General features: G+C 34.9%; 1 protein-coding gene across 1 annotated transcript in view; it reads right to left on the bottom strand.

Moving 5' to 3' along the window:
- Positions 1 to 19,052, bottom strand: part of LOC111148772 (membrane palmitoylated protein 5) — a 55,515-nt gene extending 36,463 nt beyond the window's left edge. The window contains exons 1-2 of the mRNA XM_022505572.1: positions 18,623 to 19,052; positions 2,479 to 2,687 (exon numbers count right to left, since the gene is read on the bottom strand). Coding sequence (XP_022361280.1) covers positions 2,479 to 2,687; positions 18,623 to 18,989 — 576 coding nt within the window. The 5' untranslated portion in view covers positions 18,990 to 19,052. The remainder of the gene's footprint in view (positions 1 to 2,478; positions 2,688 to 18,622) is intronic.
- Positions 19,053 to 20,436: the final 1,384 nt, after the last annotated feature.

Here is a 20,436-nt window from a genome sequence, read left to right as displayed (position 1 = left end):
CAGTATCTCAAAAAATCAACTAATAAAATAAAATACTATTTTGTAGTCTGCTGGCTTACATTTTTACTGAATAAGCACAAGTTCATTAAATGAAACCCAAGTTTTCAACCTTTTCTTGATAAAAGCACTTCAGTGACCAAAAAAACCTTGATCTGTGATTATTTATATTCTAGATTGTCAAAGATTAAATCTGGATCTCAATATAAGAAGTTTTCATAGGCGTTATCTATTACATAATACCTACTGTTTAACCCAAAAACTATAAAAATACTATTTTAAAAAGCTATAAAAACAAAGAATACTTCCTAATGTTTTAGGAAATTCTTTTGCTAAATTTCTAGGTTTTTTTTTTTGTCCTGTTTTACTTCAATTTTCATTTAAAAATGATACAACTGACGCATAAAGCAATTTCTTCAGTGCATATTAAAATGGCTGGAATTATAAAAGCTAAAAAAGCAAAACAGTAGGCACTGGGCAGATGAGCAGCCTAGTCTTAAGCCATTCACAAAATATCACCTGACCTCACTTATCAATATTCAGAAATATAAAACAAAAGAATTGAATTAGGTGATTGCTAACATTTTTCCAGCTGTAAAATAAAGGCAATGAATCCATTTAAATTTTTAGAATTTTGTCATCAGATTTAACACTCCGCTAAGATGAAATGAGTATATACCTTTCTTAAGTGTTATGCACTGTTAAGTTAGGGCTGCCACACAGTTGTGCAGACACAGCTACAGGGGAAGTTATTCACACAGCAGCACAATCACATACACTGTGGCCCTGTATAGGTCCCTCAGTTTGTACTCATTTGAGAGCAGTCTCAGCCCAAGGTGACTATCAGCCACATATCCAACCACCATCAAAGCAACACAATTCCTGAGTACTACTGAAGATATTTTTAAGGATATGATAGCAAACGTTCAGAAAGTCTCCTCTTTATGGTACTTTTAAAATTGTGAACCATGTAAATATGTTGACTATCCTAAAATAAATTTTCAAATTAATTTTTTAAAGTTCTTTTGAAGAAACCTTTTCCTTCTTTCCTAAAGCATTTAACTCTTTAAGCCACTTGTAGTTCTTTGCACTCAACTCCTAAAACTTTTTAAGCTATGTTGCCTCTCTTATCCTTTTTCTTTTCACCCTTTCTGTTGTCTGTGCCACTTTCTTTAATTGGAACAATTTTTGTCTCTCTTATCTCATTCTCTTTCCCACCCATTGCTCTATTCAACAAAACAAAGGCCCAGTTAGACAAAGACAGGGAAGAAAATGATTATAATTATTATGTATCCCTCCCTATCCTACACAATAAAAGTTACCTGTATTTGTGAATAAATAAATAAAAGTAATGTTGATTATTTTGATTTCTATAAGGAAAGCCATTTTCAGAAAAAAAACATTTCAACTATGATAAGTAAAACCACAGGAATAATTTTTTGAAAAATTTTGCATATTTAATTTCAATAATGAAAGATGAGCACAAAGAATGGGTTTCAACTAGCTCTTTTAAATACTAGTGGATAGAAAATTTCCTCTCTAGAATATGTCCTTAGGTCATACTCTCCTATCCTGGGTAACATCAGACTTCTCTCAGCCACTCTTGCACATAGGATTTTTGTCCATTGTATGTACCTAAATAAAGAAAATGCATTCTGTGCTCATCTGAAAAAATGCCTCCTAAGATATTTTAAAGGCCTGTAGGTCTCAAAGTCGTACCCTTCCCCAGAGCTCATTTTCTGTCTTGTGTCTGGGTTCAATGAAATAGATTTATTTGATAGGCTTCCAGAATTTTTAGTTTTTATAATATCGAAATAACTTAAAATCCTATAAGGATAGAATTCCATCCCAAAAAACAGGAGATGGCTTATTTATATCTTTTTAAAAACTTCAATTTAAAAGACATTTGCAGAATACATTAGACCTGAATACCAACATCAACAAGCAGCAGAAACTAGAACTTCAAAGTCAGAATGTTAATGAGAGAAACTCTCATCATACATTAAAATTTAATTTTTTGGAATTCTATAGAGTTTGTACACAGGAAAAACTTCAAAATATTTACAAGCAACAAATTTAGAAGTTATACATTTATGACACCTGTTTATCAGATATAACTTAATCTCATCAGTACTCATCTCATTTTATAATGTATAATGCTTAAAATAAAACTATACACTTATAAAAGGACTAAAAAACTTCCCTTTAGTAAGTTAGACAAATATTTACCTCGCTATGCAAACATGTAATTTTATATATAGAACAAACACTTCTCATGAAACAGGGCTCTGATTTTGAAGTATATATTTTTTCAGGATAATATTCATATAGCAAATTCCTAACAAAGTAAGTTATTAAAATGAGCTCAATAGTAATTAATTCAAACAAGACTTACAATCACATCAGTATTTTCCAATAATACTCCCTTACTATCACTAACAATTAGCTTGTATATTTCAAGCAGATGTTCAGAATACATACCTCTTGTGCAAGATCTTGTGCATTGGAGATAAGAGGAAAAGGAGGACTGGCCTTGTTCATGTGTACTGTGACAGCGTTGTGTATCTTAAATGCATTCTGGAAATCTTTATTTTGTACAAGTTGTAAAAGCAGTGAGATATCCTCCTGGCTCTGAGAATCTACCAAAGTATGTTGGATATGTTTAAGTGAAGAAAACAAGTCTTCCACTTCTAGTAGGAGAAGGAAAAGGTATCCAAAAATTAATTGTTTCTATCTTAATTCAACATGTGTTTTAAGATAAACTTTCTTGAAGCATCAAGTTTTCCCAAAAAAACCTTGCATATATTTTTGAGAATTAAATCACTATCATTTTAGGTATTTTTAAGTAAAACTCAAAAAATTATACAAAATAGAATAACATTTTTTCCAAGCATTTGAAGTATAAAATACATACTCACTATAAAAATGAGGAATAGAGAAATAAATTTAAAACCACCAACAGTCCAATCACCTAGAAACAACTTTTTAAAAAAAATCTTTGAGTATTTGCTTTTTTCATTTAACAGTTTATTTTAATAATTTTCCCACATTGCCAAGTACTCTTTTTAAAACATTATATATAATGTTTTATACTCTGTTGCATGGCTAAACCATATTTTAAATTACCATTACATTAAAGTTGAGCATTCAGGTTACTTCCCTCTAATTTTTTTCTACTATAAATAATAAGCATTTCAATACATAATGATCATAGCTGAATAAAAATTTGAGTCTGATGTTTTCTTAAAATAACTCCTAGAAATAGAGTTTTTAAGTAAGATTCTGACATTTTAAAGACCAAACAGCTTTCCAGAGGAGTTTTACTAATTTACATCCCATTAGCAATATTTTCAACAATATTCAACATTACAGATCTATAAAACAAATTTACTTAATGGAGAGGGTGAGGTTTAGTCATATTTACCAGGCACTTCTTTGTGGTCCATAAAACTCTTGTGAACTTGTGAGTCTCCTAAAATTATATTGAAAGTTGTGGGCATGTGTATGTGTGGTACATGCCTGTTAGTGTGCCTATGCAGCACATGCATTTTTCCGGGACACTGTTATCCCAAAATGGTTAAGAGCCACAGGTTGTTTCTTCCCTGCCCAACAGGTAGATGTGCATTTGTGTATACACTTTGTTACATATGTCAGAAACAGTCTGTCAGTTTTTTCATGTATCTGTTAACTATACTTATGGTAGTTTTATTATAGAAGTTTTCAACTCTTATATGTTAAGAATGATCCACCTTTTCCTGTGCGATTTCTTTCACTGTTTCAGTCCTTATAAACTCCTTCTGCTAGGTCATTAAATATTTGCCTACATTTTTTTTTCTGGCTTCTTACAGCTTCTACTTCATAATTAACTTTAATCCATCTAGAATTTACTTTGGTACAGATCTGAGAGGAAACTTTAACTTCATTTCTTTTCTTCCAAGTGATTAACAATTATTCTAATACCACTTATTGAATAATTCTTAACTGTTCCACCGATTCATGATACCACCAAATTCTTACATATAACAGGGTCTGTTTCTAGTCCATTGGTCTATCAAAACCACAATGTCTTATTATAGTAGGCTTACAGTCTTTCCTCATATTGGTATGACAAGTACCTGGCTCATTACTCTTTCAAAAATGTCTTGACTATTCAAAATGAGTAACAGAATAATTTTTTCAAGGTACTACATACACTATCCCATTCCTCCAAAAAGAAAAGTCTATTGAGATTCTGACTGAAATTAAACCTGTATGAGTCTGGGAAAAACTTACAGTGGGTACTACTGTCTTATACACAGTCACATGGAAAAAACCCTCTCACCTTAAATCTTTTTGTTAGTTTTCTTCATACAGTTTGCAGAAAAGCTACTGATTCTCATACATGTATCTTAAATAATACTACTTTAAATTCTTTCACAGACTTGAATAGTTCTTCAGTTGAATCTTGAGGTTCCTTACCCTTTTCCTCCCAAATCAAAACAGATTTAGTCCCTATAAAATACACAGATATGCTCTTCAGCAATTTAAAAAGCAGCAAATAACTAGGGGGAAAAACTGGAAAGTCGAAACTGTCAATCATGTGACCCAGAGCTAAATAAAACTTGAGAAGTAGCTAGAATTTAACCACAAGCTAAGATAATATCTAGAAAGAAAGAGTATAGATAGGGAAAACTGGGAGATGTTTGAGTACAAACTGTTGCTTTTAAGGTAAGTTCTGAGGATCTATATGATGACTGTAGTCAATAATACTGCATTGTGTGCCTGAATTTTGCTCAAAATAGATCTTAAGCATTCCCATACTACACACAAACACAGTAACTGAAGTTATGGATGTGTTAATTAACTTAATTGTGCTAGATATCTCACAATGTATACATCAAATCATGTTGTACACTTTAAATACATATAATTTTATTTGTCAAATATGATATAGTAAACCTGGGAGGAAAAAAAGAATATGGAACATCAGATTCCATCAAATTCAAAAGGTTAGCACAGAATTACCTAAGTGTATAAAGAATTCCTAAGAGTATAAAGAATTCGATGGGCTTAGAGTATCTTTAGAGCAAAACAGGAAAACATTTAAAAATCTTAAAAGGAAAAAGAACCACAAGACCAACAAAGCAGTTAAGGCAGTAATTGTCTACAATCTTAGGAGGGCTATCTTAGACTTCACTGGGTGGATAACGAGATTCCTGTTTAAAATTTCAGTAATCGTTTAAAAGCTCAGACTGGTTGTCAGGGCAATGAGAAAAACCAAGGGCTTCAGATCTCACTACTGACTGTAACCAATAAGCAACTTTAGTCAGGCCAAAATATAACCATCTCTCTATTATCTCTTCAACCCCCAAAACATTGAAACTTTTAAAGGAAAGGAACTTCTGTGTTCATCTCTCCTGGTACCAAAGTCACCCATAAGGACACTGCGATACTGACATTGTTTAAAAAAAAAAAAAAAAAGCTGTTGTTTTATCTTCCAGCCATAATTACAGGTGTTAATTTGTTATACCACACAGCCTTTCAAACTTTTTTTTAAAAAAATGCTGATTTAACTACATAGGTCACATAGTAAATGTTTTGCAATCCGTTATTTTTCATTTCTTTAGAACAAACACCCAAAACTACGGATCAGATAATAAAAACATTTAAAACTTTGATACATATTCACAGATTGCCCTCCAGACTGCTACTAACTCATATTCCTATCAGTAATTAACTTGAGCGCCTGCTCCTACAAACAGACCAAATTAAGGATTATTAATTTTTCCATTGTTTGTGATCTGGTTAGGAAAAAAAAATGTTTCTTTGAATAATAGTGAGGTTAAATATATTTCCACAAGGTTAGCAGTCATTTGTATTTCTTCTTTCATCTACTTTTTAATTATCTTTTGCCTGTTTTTCTATTAGTTTTCTTTTTTTTTTTTTTAAGATTTTATTTATTTATTTGAAACAGAGAGAGAGAGATCACAAGTATGCAGAGAGGCAGGCATAGAGAGAGAGAGGAGAAAGCAGGCTCCCCGCTGAGCAGAGAGCCCGATGTGGGCCTCGATCCCAGGACCCTGAGATCATGACCTGAGCTGAAGGCAGAGGCTTAACCCACTGAGCCACCCAGGCGCCCAGTTTTCTTTTTTTTCTTAATGACTGGAATTATACTGATTATATAAATATCCCTAAAGTCTTATGCAGAACATACTGAATGTAACTACCTTTTCTTACTTTATCAGAGCAATGATTTTTTATTTTACATTTTAAATATTTTATTTATTTGACAGAGAGAGAGAGAGAGAGAGAGATATCACAAGTAGGCAGAGAGGCAGGCAGGGAGAAAGAGAGGGAAGCAAGCTCCCTGCTGAGCAGAAAGCCCGATGTGGGGATTGATCCCAGGACCCTGGAATCAGGACCTGAGCAGAACGAAGGCAGAGGCTTAACTCACTGAGCCACCCAGGTGCCCCTGGAGCAATGATTTTTTAATCGAGGATATTTATGAGAGTAAGAGAATTTGCAAAGATACGTCTTGAGTTCTACCTCAAATACAATCAGAATCTTCTGTGTTTTCCTGAATGATATGTCATTAAATATAATGTACTGATTTTAAATTTATTATAATGTACCCTCTGGTTAAGAACCACTAACTTAGGGCGCCTGGGTGGCTCAGTGGATTAAAGCCTCTGCCTTTGGCTCGGGTCGTGATCCCAGGGTCCTGGGATCGAGCCCCGCATCGGGCTCTCTGCTCGGCGGGGAGCCTGCTTCCTCCTCTCTCTCTCTCTGCCTGCCTCTCTGCCTACTTGTGATCTCTATCTGTCAAATAAAATAAAATAAAATCTTTAAAAAAAAAAAAAAAAGAACCACTAACTTAAAGGCTTTATTACATCAGTTACTATAGTATTTTAAGACATGATATACTTAAGATGAAGGTAATCAAATCTATTTTCTTCTATACTAAATGACTGCTATCTTGAGTTTTTCTGTTTTTTATAGTTATTCTATTTCCTTGTTGGCAAATAGTTTTTGTTGCCTTTTTTTGCTCTGTGGTAAACACAGCATATAATTCTCATATTTAGAATATTTTAAGTATAAAATAAGATAGTGTAGTCATAAATCATAGAGAAAAACTAGGAAAAGTAAGAAAGAGTAACTCAAACTAGGAACGACTTAATGAGAGATGCAACTTGAGATCAATGACCTTATTTCAGATCAATTCATAGTTCAGACACTGCTCAGATAGGAAATAGGAAATTTTGTTGTTAGTCCAAAAACGGACAGTGTAAGGGAATGCAGGTTCCAGAGAAAGTTGAAATCTGGCTATTTGTGCATACTGAATTCTAAAGCCACAAAGACCATGGAGCAGTTTAAGATTCAGGAGGAAAAAAAACGAACAACTCCAGGCCAAACTGGAAATGTTTTTCACTCAGAAGGTCAGGGAATAAGATCAGATCTACAGGAACAGGAAAGCTGTAATGCATAATAATACAAAAGAGTCCCAAACAGGCTAATGACCTAGTACCTACCTATACAAGTAATGTATTGTGGGAAACCTAAGGACCTTGCCAATGCCAGAAATATAAAAACATTTAACGGGGCTCAACGTTCAAGATCATTAGGTTAACATCAAGACCAATTTAAACATTTAAACATTCTTTCCAACTTTTACATTCTTTTTCACCTCTTTAAGTCCTAGTCACATTTTAGTTGTTTAATTAGTAAAATTTTCCAATGAAATTATCTTTCTTAAGAATTGTCTTTGGGGGGGGGGGGCGCCTGGGTGGCTCGGTGGGTTGAGCTGCTGCCTTCGGCTCATGTCATGGTCTCGGGGTCCTGGGATCGAGCCCTGCATCGGGCTCTCTGCTCCGTAGGGAACCTGCTTCCCCCTCTCTCTCTGCCTGCTGCTCTGCCTGCTTGTGATCTCTCTCTCTCTGTGTCAAATAAATAAATAAAATAAAAAAAAAAAAAAAAAAAAGAATTGTCTTTAGGGGCACCTGGGTGGCTCAGTGGGTTAAAGCCTCTGCCTTCGGCTCAGGTCATGGTCTCAGGGTCCTTGGATCGAGCCCCACATCGGGCTCTCTGCTCAGCAGGGAGCCTGCTTCCTCCTCTCTTTCTGCCTGCCTCTCTGCCTACTTGTGATCTCTCTCTCTCCCTCTCTCTGTCAAATAAATAAATAGATGTCTTTTAAAAAAAAAAATTGTCTTTAGACTTATTACATCAACCAATATTATCAGACTGAATTGAGATCACTTGTACTTAAGCTCAGCTTTTAAAATTAAACACTGCAAACCATTTTTGAAAAACTACAAATATATATTTGGCCCAAATTACATTTTAGTCACTCCATTACTAAATAATAATATATAGAATACCATATTATATGCATATGTGGGATTTTATTTAATCCTCATAAAAACCCTTACAAACATTTCCCAATTTAAAAAACAATCTCAAACCCTCCAAACTAGAAACATACATAATTCAGATCAAATCTCTGGAGAAAATTAAGCCATAAACAAAAAATGGCACCCGGATGAAGAATCCACTTCTTCAAACTTTTAAGGCAATGATTTTCTGCCACACCAAGGGAATAAAAGAAGATAAACTCCCTCCCCCGCCCCACCCCGATTCTAGGGCTTGCTTATGTTGTTTATCTGTTTTGGAAAAGCTGTCCCGAGATGTCTTTTGCCCAGTACAGCAGCATGTAATGTACACAGGTCAGTATTCAGAGGAGCTTATTCCTTCTAGCTATCTTACCACATATCTTTAGAAGGAATTTTCTCTAGCTGTTTGTGCATCTTCATACATATAATGCATATAATCCATGTGTTTTAGTCACCCTGCAAATGCTACTTTTATAATACCATGCAGAAAAGCTGCTCAAAGTACTCTCATCCTTCAGATCCAAAGGTTTTCATTAAAAATGTCTGGTGAACAAGTAGAAAAGATTAAGTCAGCAGACACTCAGTGAATTTTTAAAACTTCATTAAATATATGTAGATTGACTGGAAGATAAGAACTAAACTATATGTAGTTGAAACAAATGAGTATTTAAAGAGAAAATACTTGGGGCGCCTGGGTGGCTCAGTGGGTTAAAGCCTCTGCCTTCGGCTCAGGTCATGATCCCAGGGTCCTGGGATCGAGCCCCGCATCGGGCTCTCTGCTCCGCAAGGAGCCTGCTTCCTCCTCTCTCTGCTTGCCTCTCTGCCTACTTGTGATCTCTGTCTGCCAAATAAATAAATAAAATCTTTAAAAAAAAATAAAGAGAAAATACAAAATACTAAGTGATACAAACCCTCTGATGAAATTAGTGTTTTCTTAAAAGCCTTTTTAAAAAAAGGCTTATCAATTTTAAAGACATTAAAAATGATGCTGCCTCTGTCCAATAAGTTTTAAAATCACATAGAAAGCAACAGATACCTACAGCATTAGTCTTAAAATACTGATCATGATAAATGAAATGAGTTCAGTGTTTACTCAGTTCTTTACTAGAAAATTCTCAATGTATTTCTGACAAAGGGTCTTTTCTTTGATATTAAAGTTGATGTCTAATGAAAAATTACTGTGAGTAACACCAATGCAGGAATTTCTCACTTTGAAACACATTCTCATTCACATTTCAAAAAGTTTCATATAAAATTCTTAATTTCAAAGGTCAGAATATTTAGTTGTAGGTTAAAAAACTCTTAGGTCCTATATGGTACATCTTTTTTTTTTTTTTTTTAAGATTTTATTTATTTGAAAGAGAGAGAGAGACAGAGAGAGTGAGCTCAAGTGTGAGGAGGCGCAGAGGGAAAGGGACAAGCAGACTCTGCTGAGTGGGGAGCCTGATGTGGAGATCGAACCCAGAACCCTGAGATCATGACCTGAGCTGAAGTCAGATGCTTAACCAACTGAGCAACCCAGGCACCCTTACATTGTACATCTTTAAAAGCACTTTACAAATAATCATTATTCAAGAACAGTTATTTTTGTAGACACTTAAAGAAATGTTCCATTGCCTGATGCAGGTTATATTTGTTCACTTACAACAAACGAAACATTCTGAACAATTCCAGAAGGCATTTTTAAAAATCCAATCAGATACAACTAAATCAGTTCTGTCAAATACACACCCTCTTCTATAATTAACAACGAAGATACACAATAAAGAGAGGACAGAATTCAGAGAATACAGACTCCTTTTCCCACTCCCATAAGCAGACACAACAGGGAAAACAAAAGGATAAACAGCGAGATGGACAGAAAAATAGAAAGATATAAGGAGAATCACAGGGCTAGTGAGAAAGAATGACACAGTGCAGAGAGGGAAGTGGACAAAGAAGGGAGTACTGCAGCAGAGACATAACCATAGTAAGGCAGGAGAGAGGGAGGGCAGAAAAGGCGACACAGCAGAGGAGAAGGCAAAGGCAAGTACAGCAAATGTGGCTTTGATGATAAATTCTAGTCTGCTACAGCTTCCCTACAAGAAAGTTCTTTAGCTCTAGTTTAAATTCTTTGTCCCACAGTTAGAGCTATTTCCTCTTACTTGATGCTCAGTAGAAATTATTTTAAGTTCCCATCATCTTCTCTAACATCTCTTATAACACTTAAATTATTTATCTAAATGTATCATATTACCTATTATTATATTATCTGTTACATATTACCTAAAAATTATATTTGGCATTGGAATACAATTAATCAGATAAATACAAACATACACATAAATCCACAAATCTACCTCATGAACCTTCTCCTTTCTCTTTGGCCCTCTCCTGGTAGCCTAAGATACAAGAATGAAGATTTAAATTAGGCAACAGGAAGCAAAAACCAAGAGTTGCTCTATCTGAAATTCTATCTTTAAATACCCAAGATTCTAGACAGTCATATGGGAGAAATTTTTAGCTTTAAGGTTAAAAAATAAAATTACCCAAAGAAACTAAGGAATCTCCATCTTGAAAGTTCTAAGGAACTTTCAAAGTAATGGTGATAACCACCTATCCTGGATTAACTTTGCTTATTTTAACTTATGTTATCATTTACCCCAATGGAGATAGTTCCTAGAGATCTATTCTAGCATAAGAATCTTCTATCTCATTGTTCAAATAATACAATTTCTTTAACCTATCCTCAGAAATTTCTAGTTTTCAACTAACTTTATAACTTTTTTCCTGAAACTTTTAAATATTTCTTTTCTCCTAAATTAGACAATCAAACTGAATATTCAGATGAGGACCTTAGTATTTCTGAGTATGAGGACACTGTATCAGTTTCCAGTATATCTATCTGCTGAATCAAAATTAGAACATTCATTCAGGAAAGCTTTGCTTAAACAAAGGTAGACTTCTTTTTTCTTTCCAAATTTAAGAACAAAAAATTCAGATCTTTGAATTTTGGTCATCAGTGGGCCAAGTCAAAATGATATTTTAAAAAAAATATCAGAAGCTCGTGAAAAATCCTGAACAGTAATTACGCATTAACAAATTGGGTTACAAATTAAAAACAAATACCAGTTAAGTATATAGGCAAAGACAGTTAAGAGACACAGCACAGAAAAATCTTACCTCTGAAAATGGTAAGACAATGAAAAACTGTAACTAAAGCCCCAAATCTGGGCTGAGAATACCTGGGTCCTAATTATTGCTCCATCACTTGTTAGTTGCATTATATGTCACTGGACAACTCACTACAAGTCTCTGGGCCTTTCTATAAAATGAGTGGGTTTGAGCAGGATAGTATTTCTCAAACTTCTGTTGGCAATTCATTAAAAAGTATATAGGGGCACCTGGGTGGCTCAATGGGTTAAGCCTCTGCCTTCAGCCCAGGTCATGTTCTCAGGGTCCTGGGATTGAGCCATGCATCAGGCTCTCTGCTCAGCAGGGAGCCTGCTGCCACCCCCCCACCACCCGCCTGCCTCTCTGCCTACTTGTAATCTCTCTCTCTGTCAAATAAATAAATAGAACCTTTAAAATAAATAAGTAAATAAAAAGTATATATATTTTATTTTAACCCAGCATATACAAACCTATTTGAAATATAAGATTTATAAATACCTATGTGCAATATATTTTAATGTTTTCTATTTTATTCTAGCTCTTAACAAGTTACTGATTGGCAGGATGGCTAAAATTAAAAGACATAAAATACAAGTAGAAGCAAGGATGTACAGAAACTGGAATCCTCACACATTGCTGGTAAGAACACAAAACAGATATTCTGGAATCCTCAATAACTTAAACACAGAATTACCATATGATCAACAATTCCATTCCTAGATATATACTCAAAAGAAATATAAAATAGGTGTTCAAACAGAAACTTGTATGTGAGTATTCATAACACTATTACAACAAGCCAAAAGCTGGAAACAACCCAAACGTTCCATCAGCAGATGAATGGATAAACAAAATGTGGCATGTCCATAGAACAGAGTATTCAGCCATGGAAAGGAATGAAGTACTAGTCCATGTTACAACACAATGAACCCTGAAAATAATAAGCTACATAAAAATAAGCCAGTCACAAAAGGTCATGTATTGTATGACTGACTTATAGGAAATGTCCCAAATAAACAAATCTATAAACAGAAAGTAGACTAGTGTTGTTAGGGAGAGGAGAGACTAGGGAGTGACTGCTAATGGGTAGTTTCTTTTAATGAAAACAATCCGAAACTATACAGTGGTGATGGTTGCCAATCTTACGAATAAACTAAAAACTCAATGAATTACACACCTTTAAAAGAGTTAATTTTATGGTATATGAATATCTTTTTTTTTTTAAAGATTTATTTATTTTAGAGAGAGAGAGAGTGTGTGTGCAAGTGAGTGGGGTTAGGGGCAGAGGGAGAGGGACAAAGGGAGAAAAGCTGAGACCAACACAGGGCTCAATCTCATGACCCTGAAATAATGACCTGAGCTGAAACCAAGAGTTGGATGCTTAGCGGCCACCCAGGCCACCATATGAATTATATCTTAATAAATCTGTTACTTAAAAAAAAAAAATGAGGGGCGCCTGGGTGGCTCAGTGGATTAAGCCGCTGCCTTCGGCTCGGGTCATGATCTCAGGGTCCTGGGATCGAGCCCCACATCGGGCTCTCTGCTCAGCAGGGAGTCTGCTTCCTCCTCTCTCTCTCTGCCTGCCTCTGCCTACTAGTGATCTCTCTCTCTGTCAAATAAATAAATAAAATCTTTAAAAAAAAATGAAAATTTACTGGTTAAGATCCACAAATTAACTTCATGGACTAAAAGGTTAGATGATCTCTGATAGCTTCCAGTTCTTGCAAAAGTTCAATTTTAGGGTGCCTGGGTGGCTCAGCTGGTTAAGTATCGCTTGGTTTCTGCTCAGGTCATGACCTCAGGGTTGTGAGATTTGAGGCCATGTTCGGCTCTGCGCTCAGCATGGAATCTGCTTGACATTCTTTTCCCCTCTGCTCCTCCTCCTGCCCCCCCATATAAATAAATAAAATAAAAAACAAACTAAATTTTAGTCAAAGGTACAGTGTGCCACATACTTATTTACAATTTTTCACTTGGTCCTCAAGAAAATCCAGAAGCTGAGGCTTAGAAAAGTTAAGTAAACTGTCTAAAGTCAATAGCAACTATATGAAAATAAAAAGTATTTAAACTCTACATCTGACTCTAGACATCCCTTTCCAATACTGAAAGATGTCCTGTACTTCTGAACATATCATGATATAATGATGCAAGTCTTTGCAAAAGGGCAAAAGCTAAAATCAATTATTACTTAATAAGTAGAATGAAGTTTTGATGCAATGTGTCAAAGACTGGTATAGCAGTTAATTATTTCTCAGTAGAATTATGTACATTTAACAACCAAACATTACATGACTACATATATTATAATTAATTTTCTAATCTTTACTCTAGATTAGCTCTAATTTTAGCAATCTGAACAAATCAGAAAATTTTCAAACAGACCCAACATTTTAAACATTAAATCTAGTACCCATAAGTCTAATTATGCTACTCCCAGGAAAATAAAGTTCCTCAAAGAATGACTAAAAGAGCTTGGAAACATCTATAGCAGCTGAGGAAAAATTTAATAATAATTACTAGCTTTTCAGAAGTAAGCTGAACTCAAGGTTTATTGGCATTGGAATTGTGTTTGTTGACTTTAAATAAACTTTACTGAAAGCCAATCTTTAAAAACGTTTACCACAGTCTAGCAAAATTCTAGTATATCCCATGGTTAGTCAGAAGTCAGTAACAGAAAGAAATCTGGAAGATGTATTTTACTTTGTGACATCAAATACAGGAATACTATTACTGACTTTACCTCTGAATATTCAGAGACATGGCAAAAATATGTAGACACTAATCAAGACTGAAACATGCTATTAATTAATATAATGAAGTATTTTACTTACCCTAGTTTTCTGCCCCTTGGGGTACCTTTTATCTTCACATTAATAGCATCCGGTATGAATTAGAAAGCCCCTAATCACAAATTTCAAGGGTCTCCTTATTAACCACAAAACAGATAGCTCATCACTGGTGTGTATGGGTGGGTGGATATGCCTTTCCTAAGGTCTCTTCATATGTGACAGATGACAATGTTTCCTCCTTTATTCCCTTTAAATATTCTATTCTTAAATATTTACTTGTCTGTAACCCTGGACCAAAACTACTTCTATGTGAATACAAAAACAAAAGCAGTGGCACCTGCAATCAAGAGGTATCTGAAAAATGATTCTACTCCTCTTCATCCTACTCTAACCTGCTTTGTTATTTTCTCAGAATTTCCCTCACAAAGTAGTTTGTTTTGCTTATGAAAGAGAACAAAGACAATGAGATTTTATTTGAAGCAAAGCCAAGTTTTAAGAACTCATGCCAATTTTAAGGAAAGCTTCCCTAATATATCAAAATTATTATAATTTATAATATTAATATCATTTATTTGAAATTAAATTCTCAATCACCAGTTTCTAACTTTTAATAAGATTCTAAAATTTTTTAAAAAGATTTTATTATTTGAGAGAGCACGAGTGGGATGAGGGGCAGAGGGAGAAGCAGATTCCTGCTGAGCAGGGAGCCTGATTCGGGGTTTGATCCCAGGACTCTGGGATCATGACCTGAGCCAAAGGCAGATGCTTAACAGACTGAGCCACCCAGGTGCCCCTTTTAATAAGATTCTGACTGCTTTTAAACAAGCAAGTTCAGTTCATCCTTTCTAAATATTTTCTATCAATTCCATCCCTGCATTTTTATTATTAAACAGTGCGTAGTTTATAAATCCTTTCACTAAAAACAACTACCCATGGTATCCAACCTTCCAAACACATTTTCAATTCTTAAAATAGTATTTTCGCTACTCACAGATAAATGATGATGTATCATTGGAAACTGATGGTTCTCTTTCAAAGAAAGAAATCCGTTGTTGCATCCTTTCCTCATTTAAAACAAAGGTGGCTGTTTCTGGCTGTGAAAAAGGCTGAGAAGTTGCCTCTGGCATGTGTTTATTAATCAAAATGCTGGCAGGGAGACATAACTTTAAGGGAGTACTTCTGTTGTAGTTTGATGTGTTAGCAAATTGTACAGGGAAAAAATGTTTGGTACAAAGCTATTACACTTCATTTTAAAATGAAAACTTAAAACTCAGTACATCCAAAAGTGAAGCTTTGACTGGCAATAACTCTGTAACTTTCACTAACTTTTTGTTTCCTAAAATTAACACATTTGTGTTGAGTCTATCAACATTAAATATATTACTTATTTTTCAAAATATTAAGTATCCCCCTATTCAAAAATTAAATTACAGACACCTGTTACATTAAAAAAAAAAAAAGACTTATTTAAGAGAGAGAGAACATGAAGGGGGGCAGAGTGAAAGGGAGAGAGAAATCTCAAGCAGGCTCTGTGCTGAGCGTGGAACCTGATTCAGAGGGTTGGTGGGGGGTTTGATCTCATGACCCTGAGATCATGACCTGAACGGAAACTGAGAGTCAGACACTTAACCAATTGTGCCACCCAAGTGCCACCTGGGTGGCACCTGGTAATTACAGGGACAGCTACTGATGCCCTGTTGGTACTATATTTTGAACTACTGCCCTGCTGGTAAAACATTTTGAACTACTCTAAAACAAAATACGTAAAATAACCTTAAATTCAAGGTATTGCACAAAGGTATTTTTGAAAACCACAGTGGATTGCAAGCTGAAGAAAATACAGCTGTCCTTTAATCTACACTTGCAGGAAAGTTAGACAAGTAACATATAAACAGAAATCAAAAAAAGCAAAAAAATTTGAGAGAAATGTCTCCAATCTTCTGTGCTTAGGCAAGAAAAAGTTTCACTAAAGCAAATCTGGCTTAAGCTGTATTTGTTTCTTTACTGAGGGTACATGAATATTATCTATTAGATGGATTTTTCTTCCTGATCTAAATAAAGCAAATGGACAAATACATTAATCTGAAGGAAATTTAAACAAAAACCAATAAAAAGGAAAAATCAGTCTAGGCTTGGGCCTAGTACATTACAATGTACTCATTCTCCAAGTCAGAGAATATTTACAACAATATTTGAATAAAAAACAATGGAGGGGCGCCTGGGTGGCTTAGCTGTTTAAGCATCTGCCTTCAGCTCAAGTCACGATCCCAGGGTCCTGGGATCCAGGCCTGTGTCGGGCTCCCTGCTCAGTGCTGAGCCTGTTTCACTGCCTTCCTCTGCCCCTCCCGCCCTGCTCTTGTTCCCTATCTCAAATAAATAAAAACAAAAACAAAAACAACAGAGTGGTGGGAGATGAGGGCCAGTAAGAGGTAATCAGGAATTAAATATTTTTACTCTAACAAAACTCTTTGGAAAATAGAGCATAAAATCCTTTTAGGTAAATATATTTTGAAAATATGTATTTTTTCTGTTTTCACTATAATTATCTTTTTAAAGGAGAGAGAAGTTTATTGAATACACTGCAAGATAGTGGTGGGTAGGACAACAAGGGAGATGCTCTCTCCCTGTTTTCACTATAGTTATAATACCTGAAGGCATTTACCAGACTTCACTATCACTGAACACATCTGATTTAAAACACAGAGAAGCATAAACATTACTTTCTCTCACGAAACGTGGTTCCTTAATAAATTTTAATGAAGATGATGATGGGATATGTAGAAACTGCTTCAGACTTAGAACAAAGAGACTTTGGGAGGAACAAATCTAGTATTTATGGTATTTTGGGAAAACTACAAAAAGGTGTTCCATTCCTAGTAGCAAGAGCTCTGATCCAGTGAGTGAAGAGCACGGTGGACATCATTCTTAAACTCTCTGAAGTACACCAACTGCATATCTATATCAAGCAAATTCAAACTTGGCCCTACCACTTATTAGCTCGAAATCTTAAACACTAAGTTAACTCAATTTCAATTTATTTCCAAAATGGAGATCATAGAGTCCTGTTAATAGAATTACTGTAGATATCACACAGGATGGTATGAGTACAGAGCTCAATAGACACTTAAATGAATGGCAAAACAACAATGAAAAGTCTCTCCTTCCACAGAAAAGTGGAAGTAGCCCTATTTTCACATCTATAAATAATAAATGCCAAATAGAATACTTAACTTTGGTTAGCCTGTTTTGTTTTTTTTTTTTTAAGATTTTATTTATTTATTTGACAGACACAGATCACAAGTAGGCAGAGAGGCAGGCAGAGAGAGAGGAGGAAACAGGCTCCCCACTGAGCAGAGAGCCTGATGCGGGGCTCGATCTCAGGACCCTGGGATCATGACCTGAGCCGAAGGCAGAGGCTTTAATTCACTGAGCCACCCAGGGACCCCCGGTTAGCCTGGTTTTAAGAGAACACAAATTAACATATATCCCTAACACCAGTTCACTGATCAATTTTGTGTGTGTGTGTGTGTGTGTGTGTGTGTGTACACACATGTGTGCATTTATGTGTAGGAAGGGAAGACAGTAAGTTCAATGATAAAATATTCTAAGTCTGGAAACATATATTTGAATCTCCATTGCAGATTCATAATGCATATTAGCACTCTAAAGGGTCTGAAGTCCTGTAATAAGACGTTTAACTTATTTAACCCATTGTTCTCAAAATTTATTTGGTCACAGATTTATTTTTGTTTATATCTACTAATAACTCATGGCGCTAGTTTTTTTTGTCCTACAGAATGGAATTTGGAAGTTTTGAGCCGTGTTTTATGTATATGATGCCATAGGAACAGCTCCACTTCTTCTTATTGGCAGTCATTAATTAAAGAAAACCAAATAGATTATAAGCTACAGATAGTAATTTCATTACAATTTTACAAACTTCAAGGCAATCAGAAATTCAAAATCTGAAACTGCTTTTCAGTAATTTTGATATAAAAGTTTGAGTTTGAAATAAAAGGTGAATTTCAAGGCTATGTTAGCCCACATGTAGAAATTATTAATTCAAAGATTATATCTAAAATCCATGTTGCAGTGAATGAACATTTTAGCCACACGCTTTAGCTCTATGTGATTAAAAGTAAACAATGATGATGATTGGTTATATGGCCTTTGCAAGAAAAGAACTTATCTTGGTCTGAATTCAAACTGCTACTACTTAACATTCTATTATACTCTTCTTCCTTCCTGTACATATTCATGTTAAGGCAAGAGAAACGAAAGTAAAGCATTTTCTATTTTACTGCTGTACTTACTTACCTAATATTTTCACAGCATAATGAGGACTTTCTAAGACAATTCCTTCCTCTGTGTCAAATATAGGGTTATCTATTCCAGTCTTTGGAGGAATCTGGGCTAGTTTCTTAAGTCTCATGGAAGAATTAAGGTCAAGTTCTTGTTTTTTCCCTTCTTCTTCTCGCCTGCGCCTCATGTCTTCCTGTTGCTGCCGAATGCGCTCCAGCTGTGCACTTCGACGCACTGGCATCATCCTGGCGCCCAAATCTCCGGGGCAGTCAACAGCCATCTCTCGATGCTTCTGAGGTTCCTCTGGTGATGCAAGACCAACATTTTTTACTTCGCTGTCTGATTCCTCAGTAACATGCCCATTCATATGGGATGTTGTCATGGTTATCTACAAAAACCTGTACCACTTTTTATAAATCAATTTCTCCTATAAAGCCAATCTCTTGATTCTGTAGTATAAAATCCATGTTACTTCAAAAAAAAAACAAAAAAACAAAAAACTTCTCACATCACATAATAATGCTATGAAATGTATCCATGAAGGAAATCTAAGGGGAAAGATGGGGAAAAAAAGTATAAGAATTAAAATATAAAAGTAGATTTTACATAGCCCACTTCCAATCTATACACAATATAGTATCTTGTAAGTGTACAACATTATTTGGCTATACAGACTAAGTACTTTCATTTTATAGATAATGTTGAGAAAATCAAGGTATTAAAAAAAAACAACAACCCTCCCAAGAATTTGAAGCATACTGTTTAATTCTACAGCAGAGAAAAACTATGTATTGGAAAGTTTAACCAAGTGGGAAGTAAGAAAGTTTTAGGTACTTGTCTGGTAGAGAATAGGTTGCTTAAGGTATAAAGATGAATAGTTGTCTCAACACAGTACTTTATAATCAATACAGGAGATTGAAATAACTTCCTAGTTAACTGCTAAAGAAATCTCAGTTGAGATTAAGGCAGCATTGTCAGGGACAATTCACTTTTAGGAGTTTATGAGAAGCAGGAGATACCTAATGAAAAAGAAACTTTACTTAGCAGCAAAGGCATCTATAGGATAAAATCACATTAAGTGAGAAAGATTACGTGGGTTTTCAGTCCTTATAACCAGTCACAATAATAAAAGAATTAAGAATTAATTCTTTATGAGGATTCATTTCGAGAAAATGGTAGTATCTGTTACCACTCAAAAAATGTTGAAGTCACAGCAAATAAGAATATATTGGATTTAAAGACCAGAAACTGAATTTTAATTCTGCCGTTGCCACTTGTTCTGGTTTTATGGTTTAAGCCTAGTCAGTTTCTCTCTCTGAACCTCGGATTTCTTTGGAAAACTTATTCATAGGCTTGTTCCGAGTTTTAAGTGAGATATACCATATGCAAGTTTTAAAACTAAAAAATACGTACATGCATATTAATTCTTAGCATTAATTTGATTCTATTTTAAAAATCCATTATTAACTTGATTCTCCTATTTTAAAAATCCTTCAACATATTTCATTATTTCTTAAAAGATTTATTTATTTTAGAGAGAAAGCATGCACAAGCAGGGGCAGGGGCGGAGGGAAAGAGAGAAAAGCAGACTCCAGGCTGACTGCACAGCCCCATTCAGGGCCAATCCCACAACCCTAAGACCATGACTCAAGCAGAAATCAAGAGTCGGATGCCCAACGGACTGAGCCACCCAGGCTCCCCACCTGAACATATTTTAGACAAGAAAAATATTTTACTGGATGACAACAGCTTTTCATCAAGCCATTTCTTAGGTATAAGTAGGCAGATTGTTTATACATGTGTAAACTCACGCATTAAATCCAATTAGT

This window comes from Enhydra lutris, unplaced genomic scaffold (assembly GCF_002288905.1).
Source record: "Enhydra lutris kenyoni isolate GAN:26980312 unplaced genomic scaffold, ASM228890v2 scaffoldscaffold20, whole genome shotgun sequence".
Classification (NCBI taxonomy): Eukaryota; Metazoa; Chordata; class Mammalia; order Carnivora; family Mustelidae; genus Enhydra; species Enhydra lutris.
This window is presented reverse-complemented; position numbering and strand designations above follow the sequence as displayed.